The 17,228-nt window shown below is 42.8% G+C and overlaps 1 protein-coding gene and 1 pseudogene across 3 annotated transcripts in view; both read left to right on the forward strand.

Moving 5' to 3' along the window:
• Positions 1 to 2,769, forward strand: part of LOC106579135 (V-type proton ATPase 116 kDa subunit a 1) — a 33,573-nt gene extending 30,804 nt beyond the window's left edge. For all 3 annotated transcript variants that reach the window (XM_014158726.3, XM_014158724.3, XM_014158727.3), the window contains exon 22: positions 729 to 2,769. In XM_014158726.3, coding sequence (XP_014014201.1) covers positions 729 to 822 — 94 coding nt within the window. In that variant the 3' untranslated portion in view covers positions 823 to 2,769. The remainder of the gene's footprint in view (positions 1 to 728) is intronic.
• A 4,536-nt stretch (positions 2,770 to 7,305) lies between these two features.
• On the forward strand, positions 7,306 to 7,970 carry LOC106579348 (C-reactive protein-like; annotated as a pseudogene).
• Positions 7,971 to 17,228: the final 9,258 nt, after the last annotated feature.

Here is a 17,228-nt window from a genome sequence, read left to right on the forward strand (position 1 = left end):
CTTGCTATTGCTTCCTTCCACCCATCCATGTATCTCAGATCTGCCAGAGGAGTGAATGAGGACAGAGGAGAGAGGGAATGAAGTGCAGCCTCAGTCACTGGCAAGATACTGCCCCCCCCTCAAATGCAAATGGAAGGGTTCCACTTTTTAAAAAGCCATTTTATCCTTTTCTTAATGTAAATAATGTTGGGTAAGCACAAAAAAAGAAGTTGACTTCACTTGGCTTCTCACCAGTTGTCAGCAAGTGGATGATGCTGTGTATGTTGCTTTCAGCCAGTTGAATAGATATTCAGCAACTGTCGGTAGGACAATCCACCTTGAAAGCAAAGTAGTGACAGCATTTATTTTTCTTTGCAGTTGTTCCACGATTTAAAATGTTTCTTCTTTAAGGTTTGTTCTTATTCAGAGAGGAGATGGTGTTACTGCCAAGCATCTGGCCTCGTAACTGAGGAAGGAACATACTGCTTGTTAAAGCCCGAAATGTGGTATAATGGTGCCGATGAAAGACCGTCCAAGTTTATTTGAGGATTTTTTGACTCATGTCCAGGAAATGTTAGACGAAGTATCGTAATTGACTATGATAATTTGTAATTGGTCTTGACATTCGAGAGGTAATCATTTCTTTGTTTTGTGTTGTGGCGGCTGGCTCGAGGCCTCGTCCCAAAACTCCATTGACCTGTTCAATAAACCACTGATCTTTTGAGGTCCTTTTTGTCTCTTTTTTTTAGGGTGGAGTTCCAGAATAAGTTCTACACGGGGCAGGGCTTCAAGTTCGTCCCCTTCTCCTTCGAGAGCATCCTGGAGGGGCGATTTGACGAGTAAACCAGCCACATCCCTGACAAATCCCAGACGAACACCCCCCCCCCCCAGACTTTTCCCTCTATAAACGTTTCTGCATGGACCCCCAAACTGCAGCTCTCTTACCCCCTCTAGGAGCCATGTTGTGACGTGTCGGTTCGTGAGTTGTGTATCTATGCTCCTCTTTGCTCCACTCCAGCCTCGCAATGTTGTGAAGTGTTGTTGTTGTTTTTCCATTTTCAAGAAACTCCCTCCTTCCTTCCGTGATGCCATAAGAAGTTGCTACATATTGTGTGTGTCGCGTTTCACCCATGACCTTATCAGTTGCTCTTCATTCATATGAAAGATGGTCATGGAGTGTTTATTCTAAAACGCATGGCTATGTAATGACAGCTGTTGACAACATGTGTATGTAATGATGTTTATCCCGTAGCGCTGCTGGTACTTACATCATACAATTTTGTGAAAGTGGTGAAGAGAACAAACGATGGGTCGGTGACAAAGTAGCAACACTGTCAGTTTTATTCTATGGCATCCTATGGCATCCTATGGCATCCTATGGCATTCCCTCAATGTGACTGGTGTAAAATGTTCTGATATATCTATTCAAAGAGAATGTCCCCTGTGTGTTGTGGCTCTCCCTGTATATATTGTTTTGTGCAGCATGATCTAGCTATTAGCGTGACCGTGTCGAGAGGAAATCTTAACAGATGCTTCCTGCTAAGGATATGACCAAATTGAGATGGGGAGATTATGGGGACATGTTCAGGAGCAGTTGGATTTTACTGTATTTTCTGAACCCACTCCGTTGAGAAATATTTAAATCAAACATAAAATGCCTTTCTATTGGTTACTGTACTGTGCTAATTTACTTGCCCCTAACCCGCAGCTACAGTATGAGGAAACTCTGTATTGTTGTTTATGATACTGTAGTACTTACACATATATTATTTTAAATGCTAGATTTGTAGCCTATTCTACCTTCAAACTCATGTGATGAAAACAACACTCTCTTTGGTTCATATCGGTGGTTGCGTGTGATGTGGGCTGTCAAGTAATGAAACATATCTATCAAAATACACACATTAAGTCCTCTCTAGTACAATCCTATGGTTTGTAGTCATCGACAAATATTGATTTTGTATTATTTTCGTTCTGTGAATACATATTTTAACTGGTTGTCAATGTGGTCATTTGAATTGTTTTATTGTGTTCGTAGTAGGTGTGTACATGTGCGTGTGTGCATGCCTGCAGAAGGATTGGCCTATTTAAAACAAAGTCCTGTTGTTAACGGTCAAATTTACTCTGCAGTGTAACATGTTGTCTGTCAGTTGATGTTTGTACGTGATAGCAGTCAGATGTGTTTGTGAAGCTAACTATTAAAACAAAGTGTTTGGGGATTGGCCCTAGTGTCCTCACTTTCATATTGTGATTGCTATTCATTGTTTACAGTAACTTTCGTTTTTTTAGAGGTATACCCATCAGCTTTAAAGGGATACTTCACACAAATCCCAATATTACATATTGGTTTCCTTACCCTGTAAGCAGTCTATGGAAGGTAAGACAGGAATTCATGGTTTGGTTTTGTGTACCTGTCTACTGTCTCCAACTGCTAACTTTTTAGCACCGACTGCTTACAGGGTAAGGAAACCGATATGTAATTGTGTCATTTGGGTGAACTATCCATTTATCAGTCATCGATATGGCACCATGGCATTTTTTTGCCTTTACCTCCCTTATCTCACATCATTTGCTCACATTGTATATAGTCTTATTTTTTTTCTTCTACTGCATCATTGATTGTATGTTGTTTTACTCCATGTGTAACTCTGTGTTTTTGAATGTTGTCGAACTGCTTTGCTTTATCTTGGCCAGGTCGCAATTGTAAATGAGAACTTGTTCTCAACTTGCCTACCTGGTTAAATAAAGATGAAATAAAATAAAATAAATAAATAAAATCGATACCTCAAATTCCCATGGTCAAGCACATACTTCCATCCACCATCATCATCCCTGGATTTCTGAACTTACTTCTTAGGGTTCCTGGTTTTTTGATTCCCTGGTCCATTGTTGAATACTTCAGTAATTGATTTCCATGTATGAAGGTAAAGCCCTCAGAGATTTACAGGCCTCCTTTGTTTGAAACAAGAGGAACAACATCAACATGGCCCTGAATACACAAAATGGGAGCTCCTCTGCCAAGCCATCCCACTCACTTCCCAATCCCCCCCTTCCATATGGCCTCAGAAGCCTGTGGAAACAAACAACCTGTTAGGACAATGCATCGTTATAATGGGAACTCCAGGCTCACCTCTCGTGCCTCTTCCTGATCAAATCCAGGCATACAACAGCTATACTTAATACGCGGTCCGCGTTCCGCATCCGGACACAGAACGGGGTCAATACGGACCGTGGGTCTTGACAAAAAGGAACTAAATCACAACTGAAGTAGACTGTTTTTGGAATGACGTTGGCCTAGACTAATTAGCCTAATTGTCCCTCTTTTCGTAGGCTAATTAGTCTAGAGGCCTTGGAGGATGTTTTATGTACGACCTGGTTGCCGGGGGACATGAGTGTATTACCAGCTGAGCCCAGACGATAGTGGAGATCCATAGCGCTCACTAGCGGCTGCCCAGGCTAGCATGAGGCACTTGGCAACAATCCACTGCAAAAGAAAATGTGCTAGGGTGCACTCCCGCATTTCCCCGCCCGCAATTTCGGGCGTTCCTGCATGTGGGGCATCTGCAGGAACCCCTTTTTATACTTTTATTGGTCCATTTTTAAGCAATGACTCTGGCACAGGAGGGAGGCTGGGGCGATCCAGTACTGTAGGTGGCAGTAATGCAAATAATGTTGGATTCCAACTGCCAATAAACCACAGAGAAGAAGAAGAATCGGCAGGGGGCGACAACAATAGCTAGCTATAGCTAGTACACGTGGCGGGGACGACCAGTAGACAATGTCTTTCATGCCTGCCTGTCGGGCACTGTTTTACCGCAGTTCTGCTAACGACGGTGAGGGCAGGTGAGAGCAAAGGACACACTGTCTACCTTCCGCTAGCTAGGAAGGAGGACTCCGGTAGAAATTAGGTTGGGGGTGAAAAACGCATAATACTTTTATTTCCCTTTCGACCCACATTCAAAAGTGTCACACAAGCGTGAAGATGTCGTGCTCAAGGGGGGGGGGGGGGGGGCATTCATGCAGGATCAATGGGGTGCTTGAGGGAGGGGTATTCATGCAGGAACCAATGGAATGCTTGAGGGGGAGGTGTTCTTGCAGATGCAAGAACGCCATCCACGAGGGAACGCCCGAATTGTGGGTTGCAGTTGCACACAGCTGGTTTCCACCAAATGGATAGCAAGCACGTGATGGCCAGAGAAGCATGAAGGAGATTAAAAATATATATATATATTTAACCTTTATTTAACTAGGCAAGTCATAAAGAATCGTGAGTAATAAAACAGGCGAACACCCGAGAAAGTTATTTAGCAAAGAAACGCTGCCAGAGGTAACACAAGAGGAAGCTCAACCCTTCAGTCGATGAGTGGGAGATATGAGAGTAGCTGACCAACAACCACCATAGATATGACTGCACTTTTGGACTGGGGATACCCCAAGCCCACTCCCGCCCTCCATAAACTTGGCAGACTTCATTTCCCTTTCAAAGCATACAAATTCCTGTGGAGATTGGTACAAGTCCCGAGCTCTCTGAAATATGGAAGCACTATTTGTATTTGAAAGAAAATCAGATAGGCATAAGCATGTCCAAGAGAACGTCTTAATGTTTGTAAATGTGGATATCGACTTTGCCACTTCAGCAAGCTTTTGTGGCATAGTCAATACCACACAGGGCTACGGACCAGAAGGTTGAGGGTTCGCCGACCACCAAAGACGAGCTCACTCTCCCTGCCTGTTTCATTACACTACGCAGAGCCGGCTGCAGACAATGATCAGCTAGGGGGAAATCAGATTTTCAACATTTTGATGCCATATTTATTATAATATAAAATATACGCAACAAATTTTCCACCAACAGGTTTCTGTGCGAATGCACCACACAACCAATAAACAAAACATACCAGCTTCGGGCACTTTAATATCATGGTGTGCATTTTCAATACCACAATAAATAGACCATGTCAATCTCGACAAACAGAAAATACATCCCTCTACCTTGCATGCTTACCCAGTATCGAAGGCTTGGCTTGACAATCTCCGAATGTCATTAAACTTTTTGGTGTTTTGTAACAGATGTCTCTTTGATATTCTTCAATGGACGCTGCACAGTTTGGATGAATTGATTAATAAAAAAATACATATGTACAGTAGATATACAGAAGGTGAGTAATTAGTACATTTTTTATCTGAATATTTTGTATAAAGATAAGCATTATATTTTTAGATTATAGGAGTAACTTTAGTAGGCCTGAAATAGTCTTAAATAGTTCAACTGCTGGAGTCAGTTCATATCATAGGCCTGCAGTAGCTAAAGCTTAATAATAGCCACACCGTACCAAACCTTCACAAACATTTCTAAACATTAATAAGGGTAATTTCAAAAGTAAGTCCAGCTATTGTTTATAGGGAAAACATGAGCAGAAGAGCAAATGTAGACCAGGGAAAAAGCTCGCTACCCTCCCAAAAGCAAAAACAAAAGTTTGACAACCCTCCCATATTTTGGACCACCCCTCCCCGCAGTAAATTTCGATCTGTCCCTAAGTGATTTTAATTTTGGAAATCTGTTTAGAAGTTCCCGCGAATAATAGAGAGACGTGCTCGTATACAAATGCAAGCAAGCTTTGAGTTATGTTTTACTCCAATATTATATACAGTGCATTCGGGAAGTCTTCAGACCCCTTTACCTTTTCCACATTTTCTTACGTTACAGCCTTATTATAAAATTGATTAAATAAATATTTTTCCTCTTCAATCTACACACAATACCCCATAATCACAAAGCAAAAACATTTTTTTTTAAATGTTCACTAATTTATTAAACATTTTAAACAGAAGTACCTTATTTACATAAGTATTCAGACCCTTTACTATGAGACTAGAAATTGAGCTCAGGTACATCCTGTTTCCATTGACCATCCTTGAGATGTTTCTACTTGATTGGAGTCCACCTTTTGGTCAAATCAATTGTTTGGACATGATTTGGAAAGGCACACACATGTCTATCAATATAAGGTCCCACAGTTGACAGTGCATGTCAGAGCAAAAGCCATGAGTTTGAAGAAATTGTCCATAGAGCTCTGAGACAGGATTGTGTCGAGGCACAGATCTGGGAAAGGACACCAACACATTTCTACAGCATTGAAGGTCCCCAAGAACACAGTGGCCGCAAACTGAGCAATCGGGGGAGAAGGGCCTTGGTCAGGGAGGTGGTCACTCTGAAGGAGCTCCAGAGTTGCTGTGGGGATGCTGTGGGGATGTTTTTCAACGGCAGGGACTGGGAGACTCGTCAGCATCGAGGGAAAGATGAACGGAGCAGAGTAATGAGAGTTCCTTGATGAAAACCTGCTCCAGAGCGCTCACCTTCTAACCTTGAGTGACTTGAACCAGATTGAACATCTCTGGAGAGACCTGAAAATAGCTGTGCAGTGACGCTCCCCATCCAACCTGACAGAGCTTGAGAGGATCTCAGAGAAGAATGGGAGAAACTCCCCAAAATACAGGTGTGCCAAGATTGTAGGGACATACCAAATACTCGAGGCTGTAATCTCTGCCAAAGGTGCTTCAACAAAGTAAAGGGTCTGAATACTTATGTAAATGTGATATTTCAGCTTTTTTTTACCCCCTTTTTCTCCCCAATTGTTAGTAGTTACTGTCTTGTCTCATCACTACAACTCCCACACAGACTCAAGAGAGGTATGCATCCTCCAAAACACAACCAAGCCACACTGCTTCTTAACACAGCACACAGCCAACCCAGAAGCACCAATGTGTCAGAGGAAATACCATACACCTAGCAATCTGGTCAGTGCACACTGCACCCAGCCAACCACAAGAGTCACTAGTGCACAATGAGACAAGGATATCCCTGCCAGCCAAACCCTCCCTAACAACGCTAGGCCAATTGATCTGCAACAGAGCCTGGGCTCAAACACAGAATCTCTGGTGGCACAGCTAGCACTGTGATGCAGTGCCTTAGACTACTGCGCCACCCAGGAGGCCCTAGCTTTTTATTTTTAATAACTTTGCAAACACTTCTTAAAACCAGTTTTTGGTTTGTCATTATGAGGTATTGTGTGTAGATTGATGGGGGGGGGGGGGGGGACAATTTAATCAATTTTAGAATAAGGCTGTAACATAACAAAATGGGGAAAAAGTCAAGGGGTCTGAATACTTTCCAAATGCGCTGTATGTTTGGGCTTCCTGCGGTCAATTTGCAGTCTACATATTATTTGTAATTAAGTTCCGGCTCCCTGACAATACACTCAACAGAAAATCGGCCCGCGGCTGAATCTAGTTGATGATCTCTAATTCAGGCTATGTTGACACATGATGTCAGGTTGTAATCAGTTCCACACCCTTTCAAATTTCTCAGGGACAGTGTTCTCGTTCCTGTTGGAGAGCGACACTTTCCATGTGAATCTCTCTGCTAAAATCCAGACGCCCGTTTCCGCTATGACCGTGTGCTTGCGGTTCTTCTCTGAGGTTGGCAGACGCCAGTCCATTGTCTCACTGGCAGGCCCGTCATGATAAGGATTTGCTGTTGTGTTCAAACCATATGTGGGGGGAGCGTACCGAGTGCACATCAAAGTAGCTGGACTGGATTTCTTGAGGTTGCCAGATAATAAGAATGAATGGAACTCCATCTGCTGGACCTGGGACTCTTACACTGGTCTGACCCAACTCTGGATAAATGGGAAGTGAAGTACATGGAATTTTGTCACTTCGGACATTTCTATAACCGGAAAGCCAAGTATTATTTTAGGTTAAGAGGAATACACATATGGGGTGTGGCTTTCATAGATTACAGTACTTTGTGGGGGACCTGGCCGATGTACACTTATGGGATAGTGTCCTCCCTCCCTCCTTGTCAAATCCGATTTTATGTGAAGGGGAATTCCTTCACTCCTGGAAATATTCTAAACTGGAAAGCATTAGAGTACACAACTGAGGGGAAAGTGTTCAAGGAGAAGAGTGACTTTGATAATGTTACCTGAACACTAGCATGAATTTTTATCTGTCTTTCAATGTGTGTAAAAACTGTTTCAGCTGTTTCAACATTATTATATACTATAATATGATTTTCTTGGTTCCTGAGTATTTACTGAATACACTCTTCTAAGTAGAAAATGTAATATTCCCCTGATGCATTGTTTGATATAATCCAAACGATTGTCCTCAAATTTGAGCTGTGGTTACATCTTCGTATCCTAATGTCCCTTATTTTTATAATTTACCTTTATTTAACTAGGCAAGTCAGTTAAGAACAAATTCTTATTTACAATGACAGCCTAGGAACAGTGAGTTAACTGCCTTGTTCAGGGGCAGAATGACAGACTTCTTTCTACCTTGTCAGCTCAGGGATTCGATCTAGAAACCTTGCGGTTACTGGCCAAACGCTCTAACCACTAGGCTACCTGCCACCCCTTACATAAGTTTGTGAGTGAGATTTCATTTTGTTCATTAGCTGAATCTAAAATCTCAGCTTTATCTTAAATCTACGACTATTTGTACAGTACACTTTCAGAAAAAAAGATTCCTTATAGAACAAAAATGGTTCTATCACTTGCTTCATATATGGAACAACTTAGAGTTCTATACAGAACTCTTTTATATGGTTCTTTGATCAGAAACCTAAAGGTTCTTCTTCATTTAACCAAACTTGTTGCATATAGATAGAACCCTGCATGGTGCCATTTATGAATTATGGCTACTAATATTAAATATAACTGAATAAACAATTAAATAATTGACAAAAGAATACCACTATAGTTTTTAGAATTTATTGTCATTATATGCAAACATAGTTTGGAAAATATGCACTGGTGGCCATGGACGCATCTCTTTGTTTGAATGATGGCCCATGTCAACTCTGGCTGACTTTACAGTATAATAAAATATAACTTTGTCCATTAGTTACAGTGAACAACAAAAATGTGTCTTCTGCTCTGTTCTTAACAGCCCCTCCCCCTCCCCAGCAGACCTTACACAAAGAGTTGAGACAAGCTGCAGTGCCCCTGGATGGAGAGCATGTTGTGGGGTTAAGGGCATTGCTCAAAGGTAGGGGAATGTTTTAAGGATGTGAACCCAGCAGCCCTCCAGTTGTCAGATCAATTCCACCTGTTTGTTCCAGCACCTGGCCCAGTATTAAAACAAGCCTTCTTTCAGTCACAGGTCCAACTCCTTAGCCACTGGGCTACCTACCACCAGTACGGTATAGGTGGTTGCCTGACTGGTTCCATGGAAGAAGAAAAAAGCAAAAGCATGAGTTAATCTTCAGAAATAAGCATGAGTTAATCTGCCAAAATGAAGACAACATGCTATACAGGTGCATAATTAAACTGAACAAAAAATAGAAAAGCGAAACTCCTCTGCCCAGACAAAGGACTGACGCTGGTGTAACTGGTAGGATATGAATCCTGGTCTCCTAACACACTCACTCCAGGACTTGGGCTTTGTGCAGGTGTGTGAACAGTGGCTCTAGATGGTATTCTGTGAGTTTGCAGTGGCTGATGTCCCTCAGAACCAGGGCCAGAGATCCACAGGCCCTCCGAACCAGCCTGGTCTCATTGAGGTCCAGTTCCCCACACAGGGCTCTGCACAGGACCCTTCAGCGCCCCCTCTACAATCACCTCACACATAAGGTCCATAAGCCAAAGTAGCAGAACTCTGCTGGCACGCTTCATGTCCAAATCACCTCTAAATGACTTTGTTGAGCTGCACAATCCATTTGAGATACATTTGAGATACCCTGTGTGGGGGACTGGTCCTCAATGAGACCAGGCTGGTTCGGAGGGCCTGTGGATCTCTGGCCCTGGTTCTGAGGGACATCAGCCACTACAAACTCACAGAATACAATCTAGAGCCACTGTTCACACACCTGAAGCTCGAAAATGCTAAAATACACTCAACACCATACTGTATGTACACTGAACAAAAATATAAATGCAACATGTAAATTGTTGGTCCCATGTTTCATGAGCTCAAATAAAAGATCCCAGAAATGTTTCTTATGCACAAAAATTGTATTTCTCTCAAATTTTGTGCACAAATTTGTTTACATCCCTGTTAGTGAGCATTTCTCCTTTGCCAAGATAATCCATCCACCTGACAGATGTGGCATATCAAGAAGCTGATTAAACAGCATGATCATTACACAGGTGAACCTTGTACCGGGGACAATAAAAGGCCACTCTAAAACATGCAGTTTTGTCACACAACACAATGCTACAGATGTCTCAAATTTTGAGGGAGTGTGGAATTGTCATGCTGACTGCAGGAATGTCCACCAGAGCGGTTGCCAGATAATTTAATGTTCATTTCTCTACCATAAGCAGCCTCCAATGTTGTTTTAGAGAATTTGGCAGTACGTCCAACCCGCCTCACAATCGCAGACCACGTGTAACCACTACAGCCCAGGACCTCCACATCCAGCTTCTTCACCTGCGGGATCGTCTGAGACCAGCCACCTGGACAGCTGATGAAACTGAGGAATGTTTATGTCTGTAATAAAGCCCTTTTCCTTTTATGGGGAAAAAGTAATACTGATTGGCTGGGCCTGGCTCTCAAGTGGGTGGGCATATGCCCTCCCAGGCCCAGCCATGGCCACACCCCTGCCCAGTCATGTGAAATCCATAGATTATGGCTAAATTAATTTATTTAAATTGAGGATGTCCTTATATGAACTGGAACTCAGTAAAATCGTTGAACTTGTTGCATGCTGCGTTTATATTTTTGTTAGTAGCTAGGTGTAGAGTTGAATATACGCAAAGGCTGTAATATAATAAGAAATCGTGATGACAATATTGTCTCTTACTATTTCATAGTCATGCGCATATGCGTGTCTGAATCTAAGATATGCGTAATGGTTAATAAATGCCTGGTATCTAACATGTGCCGATCAGCCTTTTACTACGTAATACATAATTATACTCAAGACATTAAATTCTAAATCAAATCAAAGTTTATTGGTCGCATGCACAGATTTGCAGATGTTATCACAGGTGCGGCGAAATGCTTGTGTTTCTAGCTCCAACAGTGCAGTAATACCTAGTAACACAAAACAATACACACATAATCCAAAAAGTAAAAATAAAGAAATTAATAAATATCAGAACGAGCAAACTCAAGAGACCGGGATATATATATATATATATATATATATATATATATATATATATATATATATATATATATATATATATATATATATATATATATATATATATATATATATATATATATATATATACACACACATATATATATATACACACACATTCCAAAGCATTATGGTGTGCCATGGAGCAGTTTAGTTACGATACAGCAGATGGCAGTGGTGAGCCATCCCACCACCCAAGTAGTATTTGGATAAGGTTACGTGACTTGGGCTTGTATGATGAAGGCAGTCGAGTGGATCGCACCATGTTGTCATCAGTGGAGGCTCCTCAGAGGAGGACGGGGAGGACCATCCTCCTCACTGAAATCATAAAAGTATAATTTAAAACATTTAAAAGTGATCATTTTTAGATAAAACTACACTAAATATAATCATGCCACCAAATAATCGATTAAAACACACAATTTGCAAAGGTCTACAGTAGCCTCAACAGCACTCTGTAGGGTAGCACCATGGTGTAGCCGAAGGACAGCTAGCTTCCGTCCTCCTCTGGGTACATTGACTTCAATACAAAACCTAGGAGGCTCATGGATCTCACTCACTTCCATAGACTTTCACAGTAATTATGACAACTTCCGAGGACGTCCTCCAACCTATCAGAGCTCTTGCAGCATCAACTGATATGTCCACCCAATCAAAGGATCAGAAAATGAATCTAGTAATGAAAGCAGCTTGCTAGCACTGCAGGGCATAAAATGTAGTGAGTAGTTGACTCAAAGAGAGAGAAAAAGAATAATTGAACAATTTTGAACTAATTAATTTACTCCAAAGTGAAGGAGAAGCAAGAGAGAAATCTATATAGAGATTGTCGTTTTTTTTCACTTTCAGTTTCACTTACTTAGCTAGTATAGCCTACTGAAACACCCTGCTCAAACAGAGGGATGCTATGTTAGCTAGCTGGCTATGACTATCCACCACAACACTGGAACTCTTCCAAGTCAAGGTAAGCTTTTGTTTTTACAAATGTATTGCCACCTGGCCCGCCGATGTAACTGCATGATTGTAGTGGGTTTACTAATGCATTAGTTCTATTAGCTATGTTGACTAGGACATTACTTTAGCTAATATGATGACAACGATGTAGGCTGTGGCTTGGAAAGGTTTTTTAGCCTGGTCACATACAGCTGATGTGTTGTGCATTGAATTCCACAAGCGAAGGGAAAAGGAGAGGACGAGAGCGCAAAGACGCGAGAACGAGTACAACTTGGCTGTGTGTTCACACGTGATCAGGGGTGTATTTATTCTGTTGAAAAACATTTCTTAAACGGAAGCAAACTGAACAAACTGGCTGCCTCTATCTCCTCCGGTGGGCGACGATGTTCCCCAGCCTGGTGCCACGGTCCAGCCCCGTCCAGAATTTCCTCCCATGTCCATGATTCCACTGGGCTCTGTTGCTGCTCCCTCCTCTGCTGCTTGGTCCGTGTTTGGTGGGAGATTCTGTCACGGTGTCGTAGGGTTTAGACCAAAACGCAGCGGGAAAATGTATACTCATCTTCTTTTATTAAAGGACAAAGAAGGAAAACCAAAACAAACACGTATACAAAAAACAAGACAACAAAGAACAGACCGGTAAGGCACAAAGCAATACACAGCAACAATTTCCCACAAAATCCCATGACAAACACACTCCTAAATATAGGACCTTCAATCAGAGGCAACGATAGACAGCTGCCTCCAATTGAAGGCCCCAATCCCCATTACCAAAACATAGAAATACAAACACCTAGACAGAACATAGAAAAACTAACATAGAACGATAACCAAAACCCTCGACTAATAAATCAAATACCCCTCTACATACATAACCACCCCGAACCATATAAACCAAATACCCCCTCTACATGAACACATACACAAACACACCCTGAACCACATAAAACAAATACCCCCTGCCACGTCCTGACCAAACTACAAGAACAAATAGATTTGCAGTGGAAGAAAGTGCAAAGTAAAAATATAAATAATGGGGTGCAAAGGAGCAAAATAAATACAGTAGGGGAAGAGGTAGTTGTTTGGGCTAAATTATAGATGGGCTATGTACAGGTACAGTGATCTGTGAGCTGCTCTGACAGCTGGTGCTTAAAGCTAGTGAGGGAGATAAGTGTTTTCAGTTTCAGAGATTTTTGTAGTTCGTTCCAGTCATTGGCAGCAGAGAACTGGAAGGAGAGGCGGCCAAAGGAGGAATTGGCTATGGGGGTGACCAGAGAGAAATTACCTGCTGGAGTGCGTGCTACAGGTGGGTGCTGCTATGGTGACCAGCGAGCTGAGATAAGGGGGGACTTTACCTAGCAGGGTCTTGTAGATGACCTGGAGCCAGTGGGTTTGGCGACGAGTATGAAGCAAGGGCCAGCCAACGAGAGCGTACAGGTCGCAGTGGTGGGAAGTATATGGGGCTTTGGTGACAAAACGGATGGCACTGTGATAGACTGCATCCAATTTATTGAGTAGGGTATTGGAGGCTATTTTGTAAATGACATCGCCGAAGTCGAGGATCGGTAGGATGGTCAGTTTTACGAGGGTATGTTTGGCAGCATGAGTGAAGGATGCATTGTTGCGAAATAGGAAGCCAATTCTAGATTTCACTTTGGATTGGAGATGTTTGATGTGAGTCTGGAAGGAGAGTTTACAGTCTAACCAGACACCTAGGTATTTGTAGTTGTCCACATATTCTAAGTCAGAACCGTCCAGAGTAGTGATGCTGGATGGGCGGGCAGGTACAGGCAGCGATCGGTTGAAGAGCATGCATTTAGTTTTACTTGTATTTAAGAGCAGTTGGAGGCCACGGAAGGAGAGTTGTATGGCATTGAAGCTCGTCTGGAGGGTTGTTAACACAGTGTCCACAGATGGGCCAGAAGTATACAGAATGGTGTCGTCTGCGTAGAGGTGGATCAGAGACTCACCAGCAACAAGAGCGACATCATTGATGTATACAGAGAAGAGAGTCGGCCCAAGAATTTAACCCTGTGGCACCCCCATAGAGACTGCCAGAGGCCCGGACAACAGGCCATACGATTTGACACACTGAACTCTATCAGAGAAGTAGTTGGTGAATCAGGCGAGGCAATCATTTGAGAAACCAAGGCTATTGAGTCTGCCGATGAGGATGTGGTGATTGACAGAGTCGAAAGCCTTGGCCAGGTCAATGAATACGGCTGCACAGTATTGTTTCATATCGATGGAGGTTAAGATATCGTTTAGGACCTTGACCGTGGCTGAGGTGCACCCATGACCAGCTCTGAAACCAGATTGCATAGCGGAGAAGGTGCGGTGGGATTCGAAATGGTCGGTAATCTGTTTGTTGACTTGGCTTTCGAAGACCTTAGAAAGGCAGGGTAGGATAGATATAGGTCTGTAGCAGTTTGGGTCAAGAATGTCCTCTCCTTTGAAGAGGGGGATGACCGCAGCTGCTTTCTAATCTTTGGGAATCTCAGACGACACAAAAGAGAGGTTGAACAGGCTAGTAATAGGGGTTGCAACAATTTCGGCAGATCATTTTAGAAAGAAAGGGTTCAGATTGTCTAGCCCGGCTGATTTGTAGGGGTCCAGATTTTGCAGCTCTTTCAGAACATCAGCTGACTGGATTTGGGAGAAGGAGAAATGGGGAAGGCTTGGGCGAGTTGCTGTGGGGGTGCTGTTGACCAGGGTAGGCATAGCCAGGTGGAAAGCATGGCCAGCCGTAGAAAAATGCTTATTGAAATTCTCAGTTATAGTGGATTTATCGGTGGTGACCGAGTTTCCTATCCTTAGTGCAGTGGGCAGCTGGGAGGAGGTGTTCATATTCTCCTCGGACTTTACAGTGTCCCAGAACTTTTTTGAGTTTGTGTTGCAGGAAGTAAATTTCTGCTTGAAAAAGATAGCCTTGGCTTTTCTAACTGCCTGTGTATTTTGGTTTCTAACTTCCCTGAGAAGTTGCATATCACGGGGGCTGTTCGATGCTAATGCAGAACGCCACAGGATTTTTATGTGTTGGTTAAGGGCAGTCAGGTCTGGAGAGAACCAAGGGCAATATCTGTTCCTGGTTCTAAATTTCTTGAATGGGGCATGCTTATTTAAGATGGTGAGGAAGGCATTTAAAAAAAATAACCAGGCATCCTCTACTGACGAGATGAGGTCAATATCCTTCCAGGATATCCAGGCCAGGTCGATTAGAAAGGCCTGCTCGCTGAAGTGTTTCAGGGAGCGTTTGACAGTGATGAGTGGAGGTCGTTTGACCGCTGACCCATTACGGATGCAGGCAATGAGGCAGTGATCGCTGAGATCTTGGTTGAAAACAGCAGAGGTGTATTTAGAGGGCAAGTTGGTTAAGATGATATCTATGAGGGTGGCCGTGTTTATGGCTTTGGGGTGGTACCTGGTAGGTTCATTGATCATTTGTGTGAGATTGAGGGCATCAAGCTTAGATTGTAGGATGGCTAGGGTGTTAAGCATGTCCCAGTTTAGGTCACCTAGCAGCACGAGCTCTGAAGATAGATGGGGGGGGGCAATCAGTTCACATATGTTGTCCAGGGCACAGCTGGGGGCAGAGGGTGGTCTATAGCAGGTAGCAACGGTGAGAGACTTGTTTTTAGAGAGGTGGATTTTTAAAAGTAGAAGTTCAAATTGTTTGGGTACAGACCTGGATAGTAGGACAGAACTCTGCAGGCTATCTCTGCAGTAGATTGCAACACCGCCCCCTTTGGCCATTCTATCTTGTCTGAAAATGTTGTAGTTAGGGATGGAGATTTCAGAGTTTTTGGTGGTCTTCCTAAGCCAGGATTCAGACACGGCTAGGACATCCGGGTTGGCAGAGTGTGCTAAAGCAGTGAATAAAACAAACTTAGGGAGGAGGCTTCTAATGTTAACATGCATGAAACCAAGGCTATTATGGTTACAGAAGTCATCAAAAGAGAGCGCCTGGGGAATCGGAGTTGAGCTACATCACCAGAGGAGGAGTAAGATAAGGGTACGGCTAAAAGCTATGAGAATTGGTCGTCTATGACGTCCGGAACAGAGAGTAAAAGGAGCAGGTTTCTGGGGGCGATAAAATAGCTTCAAGGTATAATGTACAGACAAAGGTATGGTAGGATGTGAATACAGTGGAGGTAAACCTAGGCATTGAGTGATGATGAGAGAGATATTGTCTCTAGAAACATCATTGAAACCAGGTGATGTCATCGCATGAGTGGGTGGTGGAACTGAAAGGTTGGATAAGGTTTAATGAGCAGGGCTAGAGGCTCTACAGTGAAATAAGCCAATAAACACTAACCAGAACAGCAATGGACAAGGCACATTGACATTGAGAGGCATGCTTAGCCGAGTGACCATAAGGGTCCAGTGAGTAGTGAGGTTGGTTGGGGTCACAATAATTGGTTGGTTGGGGTTATAATAATACATATTCGTTGTACAATTTTGTAATATTTGTACATTTCAAAGAAAAAAAATCCATAACGGAAAGTCAATTAGTGCAAGCAGCAGTGCAAATGTTGGGATGCCTAGCTCACTACATAGTGAAGGTTACCACCTGGCCAGTCCTTTTCAAGTACTCTTATTAAGTCTTTTGTCAAATATCGTTTAGCATTTTTGACAATTTACTATGTACAGTAATAAAGGAATAACACGTAGGCTATGCAATAACTTTAATATTTGAAAAAAGCTTATTTGCGGAAAGCACATGCATGTGTGCAAAAGATGAGCAGAAACATGCAGTAGTTTGACCTTTTTTTCATTTCACAACAGGTGAAACATTGGCCATGATTTCAGGTTTTATGTTACGCTACTTATTGCACAGATATACACTGAGTGTACAAAACATTAGGAACACCTTCCTAATATTGAGTTGCACCCCCTTTAGCACTCAGAACGGCCTCATTTCGGGGGGGCATGGATCTGCAAGCTGACTAAAGCGTTCGACAGGGATGCTGGCCCATGTTGACTCCAATGCTTCCTACAGTTTTGTCAAGTTGGCTGGATGTCCTTTGGGTGGTGGACCTTTCTTGATACACATGGGAAACAGTTGAGCATAAAAAATCCACACATTCAAACATGTGCGCCGGGCACCTACTACCATGCCATGGCACGGCACACATACACAATCCAT

The sequence above is a fragment of the Salmo salar genome, chromosome 19, assembly GCF_965601325.2.
Source record: "Salmo salar chromosome 19, fSalSal1, whole genome shotgun sequence".
NCBI lineage: Eukaryota > Metazoa > Chordata > Actinopteri > Salmoniformes > Salmonidae > Salmo > Salmo salar.